The 14053-nt window shown below is 37.2% G+C and overlaps 1 protein-coding gene across 1 annotated transcript in view; it reads right to left on the minus strand.

Annotated features, from left to right (window-relative positions):
* Window positions 1–14053, minus strand: part of SYBU (syntabulin) — a 95541-nt gene that overhangs the window by 67286 nt on the left and 14202 nt on the right. Inside the window, exon 3 of the mRNA XM_044668833.1 lies at window positions 1682–1879. Within this exon, the coding sequence (XP_044524768.1) occupies window positions 1682–1879 (198 nt within the window). The remainder of the gene's footprint in view (window positions 1–1681; window positions 1880–14053) is intronic.

Genomic DNA, 14053 nt, shown 5'->3' on the forward strand with positions numbered 1-14053 from the left:
AGATTGTGGTGGGTCTCCAATGCTAGACAAAGGAGTTTGAATCATATTTAATATGCAATAGGGAGCCACTGAAGAGTTCTGAGGAGAGGACTGACAGGAGTAATGTTCAATTCCTTTTAGGTAATCGGTCTTGAATTCTTCATTGAACACATACTCCTTTCCTCTCCTCTCCCCCATGTACAGTGACATTTTTTTCCTTTTTGCTATTGTTTCATGTACCTCAGTGACTCATTCCCACTCTTCTGCCTGATGATTATGAATACCCTAACCTGTTTTGACCAACATTCCTCTCACGTTTATATTCTTTTCAAACCATTCATTATATAAATATCTGGTTCTCTTTTATCTCTCTACAAACATCAGATTCTAAATTAGTTCATCCCAATTAACATTTGCTATGACCTCCCTTAGAATAAATGTGCCTCTGCTTGAAGCTGTTCATTTTTTTCAATCCAAATATTGAAAGAACAAGAAGTTTCACACCTGACATTAAATTACCTGCTCTTCTGAATGTCCAAAAGCATTTTGAAGAAGAATTGAAAGTCAGTGTAGCATGGACATCAATTATTCAGGAATGACCAAAGCAGATAGCAGAGACTGTGCAGCCACAGATCGTTTTGCTTTGGCCCTAATAAAATGAAGATGCTTGGAGTTTAAACTGCAAATAGGTACAGTTAGAGACAGTAACATCATCACTAACCAGAAATCAGGAGATGGTCCATAAAGTTGAAGATACATGTAAGTCATAGATAGTCTTTTTCTGGCTGAGAAGCAAACTGGTAATGCCGGTCATTTTGGACATCAAAGACAATGATGTCTAAAATATTTGATCTGTTCTTCTGAATCTCAACATCAAAGCCCATAATTTTTAAATTTTAATAATGACAATATCCCTTACTTTTAAATTTGATTAGAATTATTATATACTTTAACATTCAATGCATTATTAACTAATAGAATTGAAATAATTATTGTTGATAGTTTTTTTTTTGAGTAGTTACTGCATTTCATCTTCTATTACCACACTCTCGTAACTTTAAAGAACAGGGTAATAATCAGATAACCAGTATAGTCTGACCTGCTGACGTACAGCCCCGGGTACCTTAGTGTGGTTAAGTGCAGACTTAGTGACATTAAGTTGCTTTCTTGTATTGCTGAGTTTTAGCTTCTTGGATCTAGTTTTTCCCCCCCTCTCCATAATGAGAAATTACTTTGCTTCAGGAGAACAAGTATGGAAACATAACATTGGTTTTTCTTTCTGTTAGCAAAAAAGAAGTCATTTATGAGCCCTACATGTGCTATATTACTTAGGAAAGAAGTGTGTATTAATTGCTTAATTAGAATTAGTTGTCAAGGGGGGCAGCTGGGTAGCTCAGTGGATTGAGAGCCAGGCCTAGAGATGGGAGGTCCTAGGTTCAAATCTGGCCTCAGACACTTCCCAGCTGTGTGACCCTGGGCAAGTCACTTGACCCTCATTGCCTATCCTTACCACTCTTCTGCCTTGGAGCCAATACGCAGTATTGACTCCAAGATGGAAGGTAAGGGTTTTATTAAAAAAAAAAGAATTAATTGTCAAGAATGGACAGTGAAATATACACACAAATTTACATACACACATATAAAACATATGTATGTGTATGTATATGTGTGTCTATGCATGTATAATAAAATATACACATACCTGGCTTGGTGAGACATGTCTTTGGTTCCTTCTTATATCGGGATGACTGGGTATTTCCATCAACAACCATTCCAATATTAAATTTCTTTCTGGTAAAGTCTTCATCACTTCCAGGGCAAAAGCCTACTGGACTGTTTCCAGTGTCTGAGGGAGTCTTCACAGGAGATACTGATTGACTACTTGGGCACCCAGTGTCATCTACAAAAAGACAAAAAAAAATTGCTGACAGTTAATCAAGGAATACAGTAGAAACAGAAGAAGGTGAGGTATAGATATAGATGAGTGAATGTTCCCAGTCTCACTGTAGTCTTGGGCAAACTTTTATAGAATGCCCCTTTTTGTTTTGTTTGTTTTGTTGTTTTCTTCCCTACTTTACATGAAAGTCCTAGACTAGTGATGGCAAACCTTTTAAAGATGGAGTGCCAGCTCCCCTCCCCCGACCGAGTGCTATGCCCCTCCCTCCTGCCCTTACCCCATACACACAGGGGAGAGAGGAAGCGCTCCCATTGGGCTGTTGGGTGGAGGGGATGGGGGTGGGTGAAGTGAGGAATGTCCTCATTAAGTGTAAAGAGGGGGAGGGGAGTAGCCCAAATTCTCTGTTGCCCTCCAGCTCTGCTGCCTGTGAGCTGCCTTCCTTACACCCCCATCCCTGTGCATTTCCATTGGGCTGCTGGGCAGAGGGTGGAGGAATATGAAAAATATCATCAGGTGTGGTGGAGAGGGGGAGGGGAGCAACTCTGCCCAAGTCCCTCTGCTTTTCTAGTAATGAGCTCTGGGGTCTGTAGGGAGGGGGGCTGTGTGCCCACAGAGAGTGCACTGTGTGCCATCTTTGGTATCCATGCCATAGGTTTGCCATCACCTAGTAAAATTCCTGGCATATAGTAAGTGCTTAACATACACTTTTTTTTAACCCTTAATTTTGGTGTATTGTCTTATAGGTGGAAGAGTGGTAAGGGTGGGCAATGGGGGTCAAGTGACTTGCCCAGGGTCACACAGCTGGGAAGTGGCTGAGGTCAGGTTTGAACCCAGGACCTCCCGTCTCTAGGCCTGACTCTCACTGCACTGAGCTACCCAGCTGCCCTTAACATACACTTTTTGAAGGGTTTGATAATTTTTTTTTTGGTTTGCTTTTAATAGCCTATAGTAATTAGCAAGAGATCTTCAGAGCAGTTTCTATGTTAGACAAAGTTACTCAAACATTAATTATAACAGATTTTATTACATTTTATTTTTATTTATATTTTATTTATTACATTTATATAATGTTTTAAGGTTTACAGAGCACTTTAGGTATATTATCTCTTTTGATCCTTTTAATCTCTAGATTGTGAGCTTGCCTTTCATTATATCCCCAAGTGGTCTAGCACTGTGCCTGGTATGTACTAGGCACTTAATAAATGTTCAATGACTAACTGATCCTTACATTTACATCCTACAAAGGAAATGCTAGAGTTATCTCTATTTTTTACAGATAAAGAAATGAACTGAGAGACTCCCCCTGAGATCACACAGCTATAAGTGTCTGGGGGAAGATTCTGAAGGACCATCTTCCTGAGACTAAGTCCTCGACTTTATCCTAGCCACCTAGCCACCTCTGTCAAGCCAGGTGATCCTGCAGAAGAACTGATTATCTGTTCATTATGAGTGCTTGAAAGGCAATGCCTTTAACTCCCCTGCTCTTTTTTAGACTTAGCATGAATCCTTCATAAAGCCCAGGGCAGCTGCTTCTTTTGCTTATAAGAAAAACTAGCCCTGTGTCTACCTCATGCATATGTACACACACACATGCACACACATAGCCAGACACCGTGCCATCTGGAGTAAATAAGCATGATGAAGCTTATATCCAACTAAAAAGCTTTTCTTATTTTCTCTGTTGTATGCTATTACCACATTCATGATGAGAAATTAATGCATATAATTAGTAAAGACCTCTTCAAACAGGAAGTCAAAAGAAGGATTACATCTGTGTCCTATAAATGCCTCTTGCATAGGTTACTCAACTCTGGATATTTTGTTATGGTAGAATCCTGTATTTATATTTTAATAAAGTAGGGTATTTGAAAACCTTAACTTAGAAAACAGACAACTAGAGAATGGTTATTTACATTAGAAAAGGATTATTTACTCTACAAAAGGCTATTTATTCAGGGGGATTCTTTCAAGCACTGTTCTTCTACTGGACTTAATATAATATTCAACTTCAGTATCTTCAGCTTGAAAATTTGTCAGAAACATCTCTGTTGAACAAAATAGCAGTTCCTGGCTTACAAGCTGTGCGTATATGGGCAACTGAAGTTATTTTACAAGGGGTCCAAAAATCTCTATTTTTTTCATTCAATATATACAATATATACATTCGATATACAATAATAAGTTCAACTTATTATTATGTGAGAGAGAGAAAATTATTTCCTTGATAAACTGATCAATTCATCAACAAGCATTTATCAGGAAGTGGGCATGAAAAACAGAGGTCTTCATACTCAAAAATGATGAAAACTACCAGCATAAATCATGGTATAACTGTATATTTAACAAATAACATCATAAAAGCTCAAATTATATTTTATTTATTTTGATTGGTCCTCTGCCAAATATTTACTATTATTCAATCTAATTGGATTCCTTTATGTGAGCTATATTACAAGAGAAGCCTCTGGTTCCGTACTATCATTTTTCTATCACGGTATCTGAATTTTTATTCTTTGAGTCTAGGAAACATTTTAATTTTTTCATGAATTACAAAAGCCTTATTGTTTTAAAATAACAATTTATAGCAGTACACAGACGAACCTTATGATGACCCTTTAAACATGTTTTCAAAATGTATGGTTTATTGTTCTAAAGCAAAATATCTTACAAAATCATGACTTCTTATTTGGCTCAAGGTTCTATGTAACCTGAATAGTAAATGAAAATGAATAACATAACTTAAAATGAAATTCTGATAATCACTTGACCTGATTAAATTTGCTAATTGTTTCATCCTTTGGAGTTAGAGGAAGAGTTCTCAAGAAGAAAAATGAGTGGGGAAAATTAGAATGTAGAAGAGAGCCTAGAAAGCTAGTTTAGAAAGAAATTGTGGAAAACCTTGAACATTATGCTCAGGTCTTTGAACTTTAGTAGACAATGAGGACTCAGTAATTTTTGGACAGAGATGTAATAAGAGTTATATATTACACAGTTTAATCTGGTGGTAGTAGGATGGATTGCGATAGAGAGAAAGGTAAGAAGACTACTTAAAAAGCTATTGCATTAGCCCAGTTAAGGTGTAATTGTGAACCATGGGAATGGAAAAGAGGGGGTTCAAGTTATGATTTTTGAGATGGTATCTATCCATAGGAGTTGGTATTTACTGAAAGAGGGAGAAATCTAGGATGATAGGGAGTTCCCAAAATTGAGTTAGGGGAAATAGGATATTAGTATTGCTTCGGATACATAATAGCTGTCTAATTGTGGCAAATCAGTTAACCTCTAGATCTCAGTTTCCTTATCTGTAAAATGTGACTAATACTACCTACTTCCTAGGGTTAGTATAATATATAAATATAATGCATTCACCCTAAATCTATGATACTAAGTATTTTTATTATAACTATTTCCTTGTTAGCTATTATTTATTTTTAAAGGAATTTCTTGGGTATTTAAAACCAAATCTTACTGTTCATGTTAATGTTGGAGTAGATACATTTCTACCAAATTGGTGCATAGATTTTAATATAATCTATTCTGATACTTAATATAGAGCTCATTTAAAAATTGTAATGTCTATTTAATATCTATCTATAATAGCTAGCATTTTTCTCTCTTTGTCTCTGTCTCTCTCTCTGTAGTTAGCACCTTGAGCAAGTCATTTAACCCCTGACTATCTACAAAATGGGGATATTAATATCAACTACCTCCCAGAGTTGCTGTGAGGATAAAATGAGATATTTGTATAATACTTTACAGGCCTTAAAGTGCTATATAAAATGGTAAGTATAACTATTTATCTATTTGGATCATATATGTCTGTCTATCCATTTATCTTTCCACAGTGGTAACAAGACCATCTAGAAACACCAGAATAATTTCTTAGTCTTTTACATCCTCCAGACCCCTGTGTCACCTTAGCAGTGATGTAACCTAAAGATTCCTGGGCCTTATCATCAATAAAGACAAACTTTATTATTCTTTTCATATGTTCTGTCTCTCTCAGAGTGTGAACTCCTTTACAGTAGGATTTATACACATTATTTTAAAATTCATATCCTCAATGCTTAGCAGAATTTTTAAAACATAATAAGTGTTTAAGAATTTTTTACTTTTTCTCCTATTCGAGCACTTCTTTGGCTTTTGAAGAAATGTCTGCCTAGAATTTTCTGGGGTTTAGAAATGGATACAGAAAAAGAAGCCATTGGGAAGTCCAAACTCCTGATTTGGAGCCAAAGCAGGAGAAAGCAAGATGTGAACTGTGAGCTCTTTGTGAAACCATTCTTGGAGATGGGGCTGATGAGGTCAAACTGGAGCAGAACAGAGGCAGCCACAAGATGAGAAGCCCAGCAATGTGATGTGGACCAAATAACTGCTGCCACCAGGGAGATCGAATGGAATTTCACTTCACAATTTCTTTCTCCCCATTGCTTTCTCAGAGGAGTTGCTGGGGAAAGTTCCCATTACTTTTAAACTTGCCTAATTCTATTTCCTTTTCATTTTTCTGCAACCAGCTGAAAGGAGGACTAGGAATTTGGGATGGGAATGACCCAAATGGCAGCAGTTTTGTAGGCTTCTATTTGACCCAGTGTTTTACTGTTTATTTGAATTTTTATGCTAAATAATTCAGCTAACAAATCACATGGTCACTAATGGTGACATTTCAAATTTTAGAAAGATAATGTCTAAGGGAGTGAATTCAGCCAATTGGAAATTTTTTCAAGTTAGTTGATAATTGAATTTTATATTTGGTATAATTTTGAATACATTTTACATCTCATCTTCTATGTTCCCATTGAGCCTAGGAGCTAGATCAGTCACTGGCTAGCCAAGGAGGCTGGAGCTGAGAGTAGTAAGAGGATAGGGTGGGAGAAGGAAACTATTTAAAGATAACTGGAGTGTCATCTTGTGGCCAAACAATGCATTCCACTCCACTTAGCTGGTTAAGTAATTAATATATCTCAAGATAGTCCTAGGGAGCAAGGGAATGAGCCCAGGGGTCACCATAGCAGTCCATAAGTGAACATTTTGAAACTGCAGCTAGAATAATCAATCAACTGGACATTCATATTCTCTCTCTCTCTCTCTCTCTCTCTCTCTCTCTCTCTCTCTCTCTGGCTTTCTCTCTCAAACACAAATACACATAAACTGAAGGAGTTTTCGGTCTAGATGGGGGCATAAATGCTTTCATCCCTTTTGTTTTTACCATGTGGATGGTTAGTCCAATCTATTTTACATTTACATTTCATTAAGGAGATGATGGAGAGTTCCATTAACTTGTATGACATAACCCAGGGAGAAAAGCATTTGGATAACCTTATTATCCAAAGAGAAACCTTTACTTTTCTTTCTTTCATTTTTTTTTTTAGATTTTTATACACGGTATCTTCCATAATTGGTGAGCACTTGGGTAAATATATATATGCATATATATACATATATATCACATTGTTTGACACTTTGCTTGATAGCAAATTGTGAAGAATTAAAAAAAATTAAAATAGCTCTCTGTTGAAAAAACTCATTTATTTAACAGCACTATTCTAGTGATGGCATTTGTCTATGAATCACAGATCATGATTTCAGAAGAATTAAAATTACAAATGGTTCAAAGTGTTAAGTCACATAGTGGATTACAATGTGTAACATACTGACATAAATATGAAAAGTGGTATAAAAGACACTGAGTATATGGATGACTAGAAAAAGGTAGGTTAGTTATTTGTTGTTTTTGATATTCTTGTTAAACAGAGGGACAGCCCCAGTGGTATCCCATCATTCCTTAAAAAAAAAAAGGAAAGCTTCTAAGCAGGTGGATGTTCAATGGTTAAAAAATTAACAACTATAGCAGATAAAAATTTCAAAGAATGAATGGGAATTCCCACTTAATGAGATCATGATTGACAAAAGTACAGTAATAATAAGAATCCATTTATAAAAGGCTTATTATTGATTCACTAGTTTACATTAGACAAACAACCACAAACTATATTTTATTATAAAACATTTGTTATGGGAACAAGGGGACATTGGCACCAATATAAATGGAACAATCAATCAATTTACCAATTCCTTTTTTTAAACCTTTAGACCCACTAGTAAATGACAAATCTATAGTCTACTATGGAAAATAAATGGCTTATTGTTTTCACTCTGTTTATTCCTATAAACTGCTTTAAATAAGGAGGAAGGAAATAAGCATTTATTAAGTGTTTACTGTGTGCCAAGAACTATGCTAAATGCTTTATGGATATTTCATTTTATTCTCACAATGGCCTTGGGAAATAGGTATTATTATTGTCTCATTTTACAATTCAGGAAACTGAGTCAGACAGGTTAAATGACTTGCTCAGGGTCATACAATTAATACATATGTAGGATATGGCCTGCAGTCTTTCTCTAACACCAGGCCCAGCATCCTATCCACTGCCTCAGAACCAAGCAAAATTAAGGAACAATCAAATTGCCTAAAGGTCTATTAAGAACATGGGCAGAAACAGGACTTTGAACCTGGGTCTTAAACTTTTTCTTCTATACTCCTTTATGCTCTGAAAAATAAATAGGGTCACTTCTGTACCCTGGTATTGTGGCTTATTTTTCACCAAATTACTTCTTCAGCAGAATGAAACTTATTTTTTCTATTGGAAAGTAAAATACTATCACCTCTTTAGATCTAATCTAGTAATTTGTCTATACCCTTAGAAAAATCCTGTTATCCTTGATTGATTGTTTCCAAAACACTACAAAAATGCTTTCTTGTGCATTTTTGTAACAATGTTCCCACAAGATTTTCTACCTAATGTTTCAAATTATCTATCATTGCCAGGCATATTTGCTTAAAGGAAATCATGCTAAATTAATTAGTTTGCATGCTGAGGTTTCTTTATCTTGAATCAATTTATTTGCAATCAATCAGTTATTTATTACGGTGCTTAGATGTTAGGAACAGAGTATAAAAAAGGGTGATTCACTGGCTTTGTGATTTAGTCCTTAAGTCAACCCTCATACTATGCCAGCAATGATGGCATGGCAGCACATTGCTTGCCAAAGAAGATCTGTCAGGACCATTACTCACAGAACCTTGTGACATTTGCCTGTTTTGGCCACAGCTCAACTTGCATAAAGCAATCCAGCTCCAGAAACAGAAACAATGCTAGTTTTCCTTGTACAGGGAGAATATCTGAATCTATGCAAACTAGAGCCACAGCAAGGGAAAAGAGGCCAATTTCAATGGGGTGTTACCCAGTCGTGTGTGCTTGGCTTCCTTCTGTGCAGTTTTGAACAATTAGCTGAGTTGGGCTTTGCCTGTCATTTGGCTTTTCTTCAGCATCCGGTACCACTGCTAGAAGCAGAATGTCAGACCAGATGGACCAGAGAATTCTGATCCAATATGGCACAATTGTGGAGGCCTCAAAACCTTACATGAAATGTCCTCAGTTTATGCTGATGTGAATGGTTCTCTGTGGAGTACTGAGGCAGTTGGGTTAATCCTGAGTAATCTGACACTGTCAAGTAGCCATGGACAAATTACAAAGTCTCCCCAGATTACATGAAATTATAAATAGTCTAATTACTCTGGAAACTGATCATAAATATCTTTTAACTAGTATAGTATAGGAAACACAGGGTTTTATTATGGTACTTTCTTTTAAACAAGAGACTTTACTGTAATTCTAATGTGCTATGATCAAAACAAACCACTCAATACATATTAACTGAAAATGATGGTAAAATTAGAGCCATAACTAGGGTAGAAAAACTGGTACGGGACCCAGATGCACTATCATCTGAGGCATACATTTGTTCCGGTTGCGCTCTTCTGCTAAGTATGTATCTTAATTGTCTTTTCTTTCTCTTGTGTCATCTTCTTTCATCTCCAAGTCTCTTGCTTGCTATTCTTCCCACTTTTCCCTCATTCCTGGGGTTGAGGATCATCAGAGGTCCTAGGTCAGGTTGAAGCCAATTGTCCTCTATTTTCCTCCCCTCTTTCTTACTATTCTCTACCCCACTCCAATTTGGCCTAGGCATCAAAATTCTTAGTTATGGTTTTGTCTATAAGCAAGAGGCAGCTAGAAGGCTCAATATCCAGAGTGCTGGGCTTGGAGTCAGTAAGACCCGGGTTCACATTCGGCCTCAGTCACCTAACCTCTATTTGCCTTAATCCACTGGAGAAGAAAATGGCACACCATCCCAGTATCTTTGTCAAGAAAACCCCATGAACAGTATGGCTCAGTATGGAACCACAACAATAAACAAGTGCCAGTCTTGCTTCTGCACCAAAAAGAAAGGGCAGAGTCTCCTACACTGAAATGAGGAAATTCAGATTTAAAAAATATATATACTCTATTCACAGACCCTCAAATGTGTGAAAATGAGATTCAAATTCAAAAGACAGTAATGCCAACAATGATTTATGAAGCTACACCATTCTGTAAAACTTGACACCTGATGGAATTATACAGGGAGACTTCAAATCTTGAGATCCTAAAATGTAGTACATTGGATCATGGACTGTGGAAAGCATTCTGCTTACTTTAGCTGTGATATTCTGTGGTTTAATATCCCCTCTCCTCAAGTAGTTTTGGATGGAGGAAAAACTATAGCATAAAAAAAGAATTGAATTTATTACTCAATTCAACAGACAATGTTATAGATAAATACCAAGGAGAAATTATTTTAATGACACTGTGAGGAAATTGTTCCTTGTCAGAAAACAGCAGAGATGCCAACATACCACAGACATGCTGAAAGATCTAGCTAGGAAAAATAAATAGGTGGGTTACCTCTAATTTCTAGAGGAATGCCTAGAAGTATAAATTTCAGGCTGATTTTGACATAAAGAGAAGTTCTAAGACCTTAGGAAAAGGGTGTGTTGGTCTTGGCAGTCTAAAGGAAAGAGAAGGATGCAGTTTCTTTAAAAAGCTCACAAAGCTAAGGATTTTCCTGCCATCAAGTTACATTTATAGCTCCTTTTCTTCTGCCAAAGGCACCAATAAGCGATTTGCTCCAGACTCTGACTCCATTATATTCTTACAAGAAACAGGGTGGGATTAAAACAAAAGGAAACAAAAGCAATTGGGTTCTTCTCCTTCTCCTCCCTGTTCCCTCTTCCCCCCCCCCCCCCAATAAACTGACTGTTTCTGTAGCTGGTTACATTCCCAATCTCCCAATGTTTTGAAACATGTTGCTTGGTACAATCCACTTGAAAGTATGTATTCCTTCCCCGGCCAGGGATTTGATGCTCTGCCCATATTAGAATTCTTTCTTCTTTCTAGCCCAGGGCTGTTGCAATGAGGCCAGAACTCAGCAAGAACTAGGTTATAGCAACATCTATTTAAAAAATAACCTTTCCCCACAGGTCAACTCTTATAGGTGAGAGGTCTGATATTCACTACTTTCTATATTCAGCCTATTTACTTCATTTCAGGATTTTTTTCTTTCTTTCTGGTAATCAATAGGGTCTGGTTGACATCCAAAGGGGTGTAAACAGAACCAATTAGGAGATTTGAATTTAATTGCCATCTTGGCCACTAACTGGATGTGTGACCTTGGGTAAATCATATTACCTCTTTGGGCCTCAGTTTCCTTATCTATAAAATGGGAGAATGGGATTAACGAAGTGCTAAACAGCCTTTTACAAACTCTAGTAGTCTCCTGATTTTTAGGATTCTTAGTTTATAAAAGCAGTTGAAAATTAGATGAGAGGACAGAGGGGATGCTGTGTGGAGGAGCAGCTCTGGAAGCCTAGATTTAGGCAGAGGATGAACCTGTCATTTCATTGATATGGAGATCTGCCAAGTAAGGAAAATTCACAGTGACAATTCTGGGCAGTACTTTCTGTGTAATGAATAGTCTTAGATATTAGTGAACGGTCTTAGATATGCCTGGGAGGTTGATTTGCCCAGGGTTCCAGTGAGAAAACTTTCTGGACCAAAACTGTTTCTGCTTTGCAGTTTATAGTCTTGGAGATTTGCCTGAGACTTTGAGAGGTTAACTGACTTGCCCTCTGTGTGGGATCCACAGCTAGTATTTGATAGAAGCAAAACTTGAAATTAACTCCTTCTGTCTCTGTCTTTCACATTGTCTCTCAATAAATACATGTACATGTGTGTATATAACATATATGTGGTCCCCCCCAAGTCCTTAAGGACCTTCCTAAAACTAGATCAGTGAAGGGATACTCAAGATTTTTTTTAATCCTTACCTTCTATTAGCTCTGAGCCAGAAGAGTAGAAAGGCAATGGGGATTAAGTGATTTGCCCAGGATAACATAGCTAGGAAGTGTCTAAGGCCAGGTTTGGACCTAGGACCTCGGACCTCCTGATTACAGTTCTGGAGCTCAATCCTTCCACTAAGTCACTACTTAATCCTTTGCAATCTTACTTCAGCTCTTTTAAATTCTTCAAAAATGGTCTCCCAGGGGATAGCTAGGTAGGTCAGTGGATTGAGAGCCAGGACCAGAGATGGAAGGTCTAGGGTTCAAATCTGCACAGAATCTTTATAGCTATGAGACCCTGGGCAAACCACTTAACTCCATTGCCTAGCCCTTAACACTCTTCTGTTTTAGAACCAATATACAGAATTGACCCTAGAATGCAAGGTTTTTTTTTAAAAAAGGTCTCCCAAAAGGTCAATGATCTCTAAATATTTAGGGCCTTTTCTGAACTCTAATCCTCTTGACCTCTCTTTTAGTACCTTAAGTGTTGAGAAATCTGCCTCCTATCTCTCCTTTCTAGAGACTTTCTCATTCCTTGGCTTCTAGAATACTGGTCTATGCTTGTTCTGCTCCTGCTTCTCTGCCTGCTCTAAATGCTGGACACCACAAAATACCTTTGTCAATAGTGGCTCAGTGACAGTTTTCCCACAAGCATTTCTACCTCTGCTTCACAATAAATAATTAAAAAAAGTAAACAATCATCCCTTTAGTAAATCATTTTTATTGTACTTATATCAACTATTTGGATTTAATTTAGTTATAGTTATTTGCGCATCTCCTTGTAGCAATCCAGGTATACATTAATCTTGATATTATTTTAAGAAGGCTCAAAAAACTGACTCTTGTATTGCTTATGATTCATTTCTGTAACCTTGAGTTAAATAGAACCTCAACCTCACCAAATTCCTAGCCTTTCCCTAAGGCTACACTCCAGAAGACTGGTCGGTTTTCTCAGTCTCCTTATTTTACCAATAACAATCAATAAACATATGTACCAAGACCTTAAAGCATATGGATTCCTGATCTAGGTGTTAGCTCTACCTATTATTGTTTTAGGTTCCAACAGTTTGTATCTCATGATGATTACCTCATAGTGCCAATGTATCAGACCACTTGTTTTTCCCTTTCCCCTATACTGTGGTAACTCCAATAAAAGAGAGGTATGTCAGCTAAGAGTTAAGCTCTTTACCATCAGAGCTTCATGGAACCATGGAAGCTCTTATCCACCAGAGCTTACTTGCTGTCTGACTACTTTATGCCAGAACTTCCTTTGTCTACGTGTCTTCATTTTCGCCTTATGTTTTCTTTCCATTAGTCCTTAACCCATAATCCATTTCCTCTCATTCCCTGGTTCCCCTTTCTGAGTGTCCTACCCACTAGGAATCTTCATGAAGTCGGTGGACAGCTTCACACTGACTGCCCCATTAGATCTTCCTAGCTGGTTCTTCTTTCTGCCTTGTTAAATGTTTTTTTTTTTCTTTTCTCTCTTTCTATTTTTTCCCTCGTGGATCTCATCCATTCTCATGGATTGAACTTGGACTTCTCTATCTGATCTAAATCTTTAGCTCTGACCATTCTTTTGAGATCCAGACCAGCAGGTTTTAACTATCTCCTTTTTTATATCTACATGGATGCTCCACCAGCATCTCTGGGTTCTCACATTCAAAGCCAAACTCATCATTTTCTCTAAAAATTCTCATTTCTGCCCATGGCACCTCACTCTCCCTTGAGGCTTCATAATCAACTTTGACTATTTCCCCCAATCCTATGCTACATTAAATAAGTCACTAAGAAGTGTTGTTCCTTCCTCTAAAATAACTGTCCCAGATTTCCCTTTTCCTCCACCCTTACTTGGATTATTGCAATATTTCCCTAATTTGTCTCTCTGTTTCCCACTCTTACTAGTATTTGATCTACCCCATATAAATTAATCTTTCTAATGAACGACCATGTCACTCTCT

Source organism: Gracilinanus agilis, chromosome 1 (assembly GCF_016433145.1).
Source record: "Gracilinanus agilis isolate LMUSP501 chromosome 1, AgileGrace, whole genome shotgun sequence".
Classification (NCBI taxonomy): domain Eukaryota; kingdom Metazoa; phylum Chordata; class Mammalia; order Didelphimorphia; family Didelphidae; genus Gracilinanus; species Gracilinanus agilis.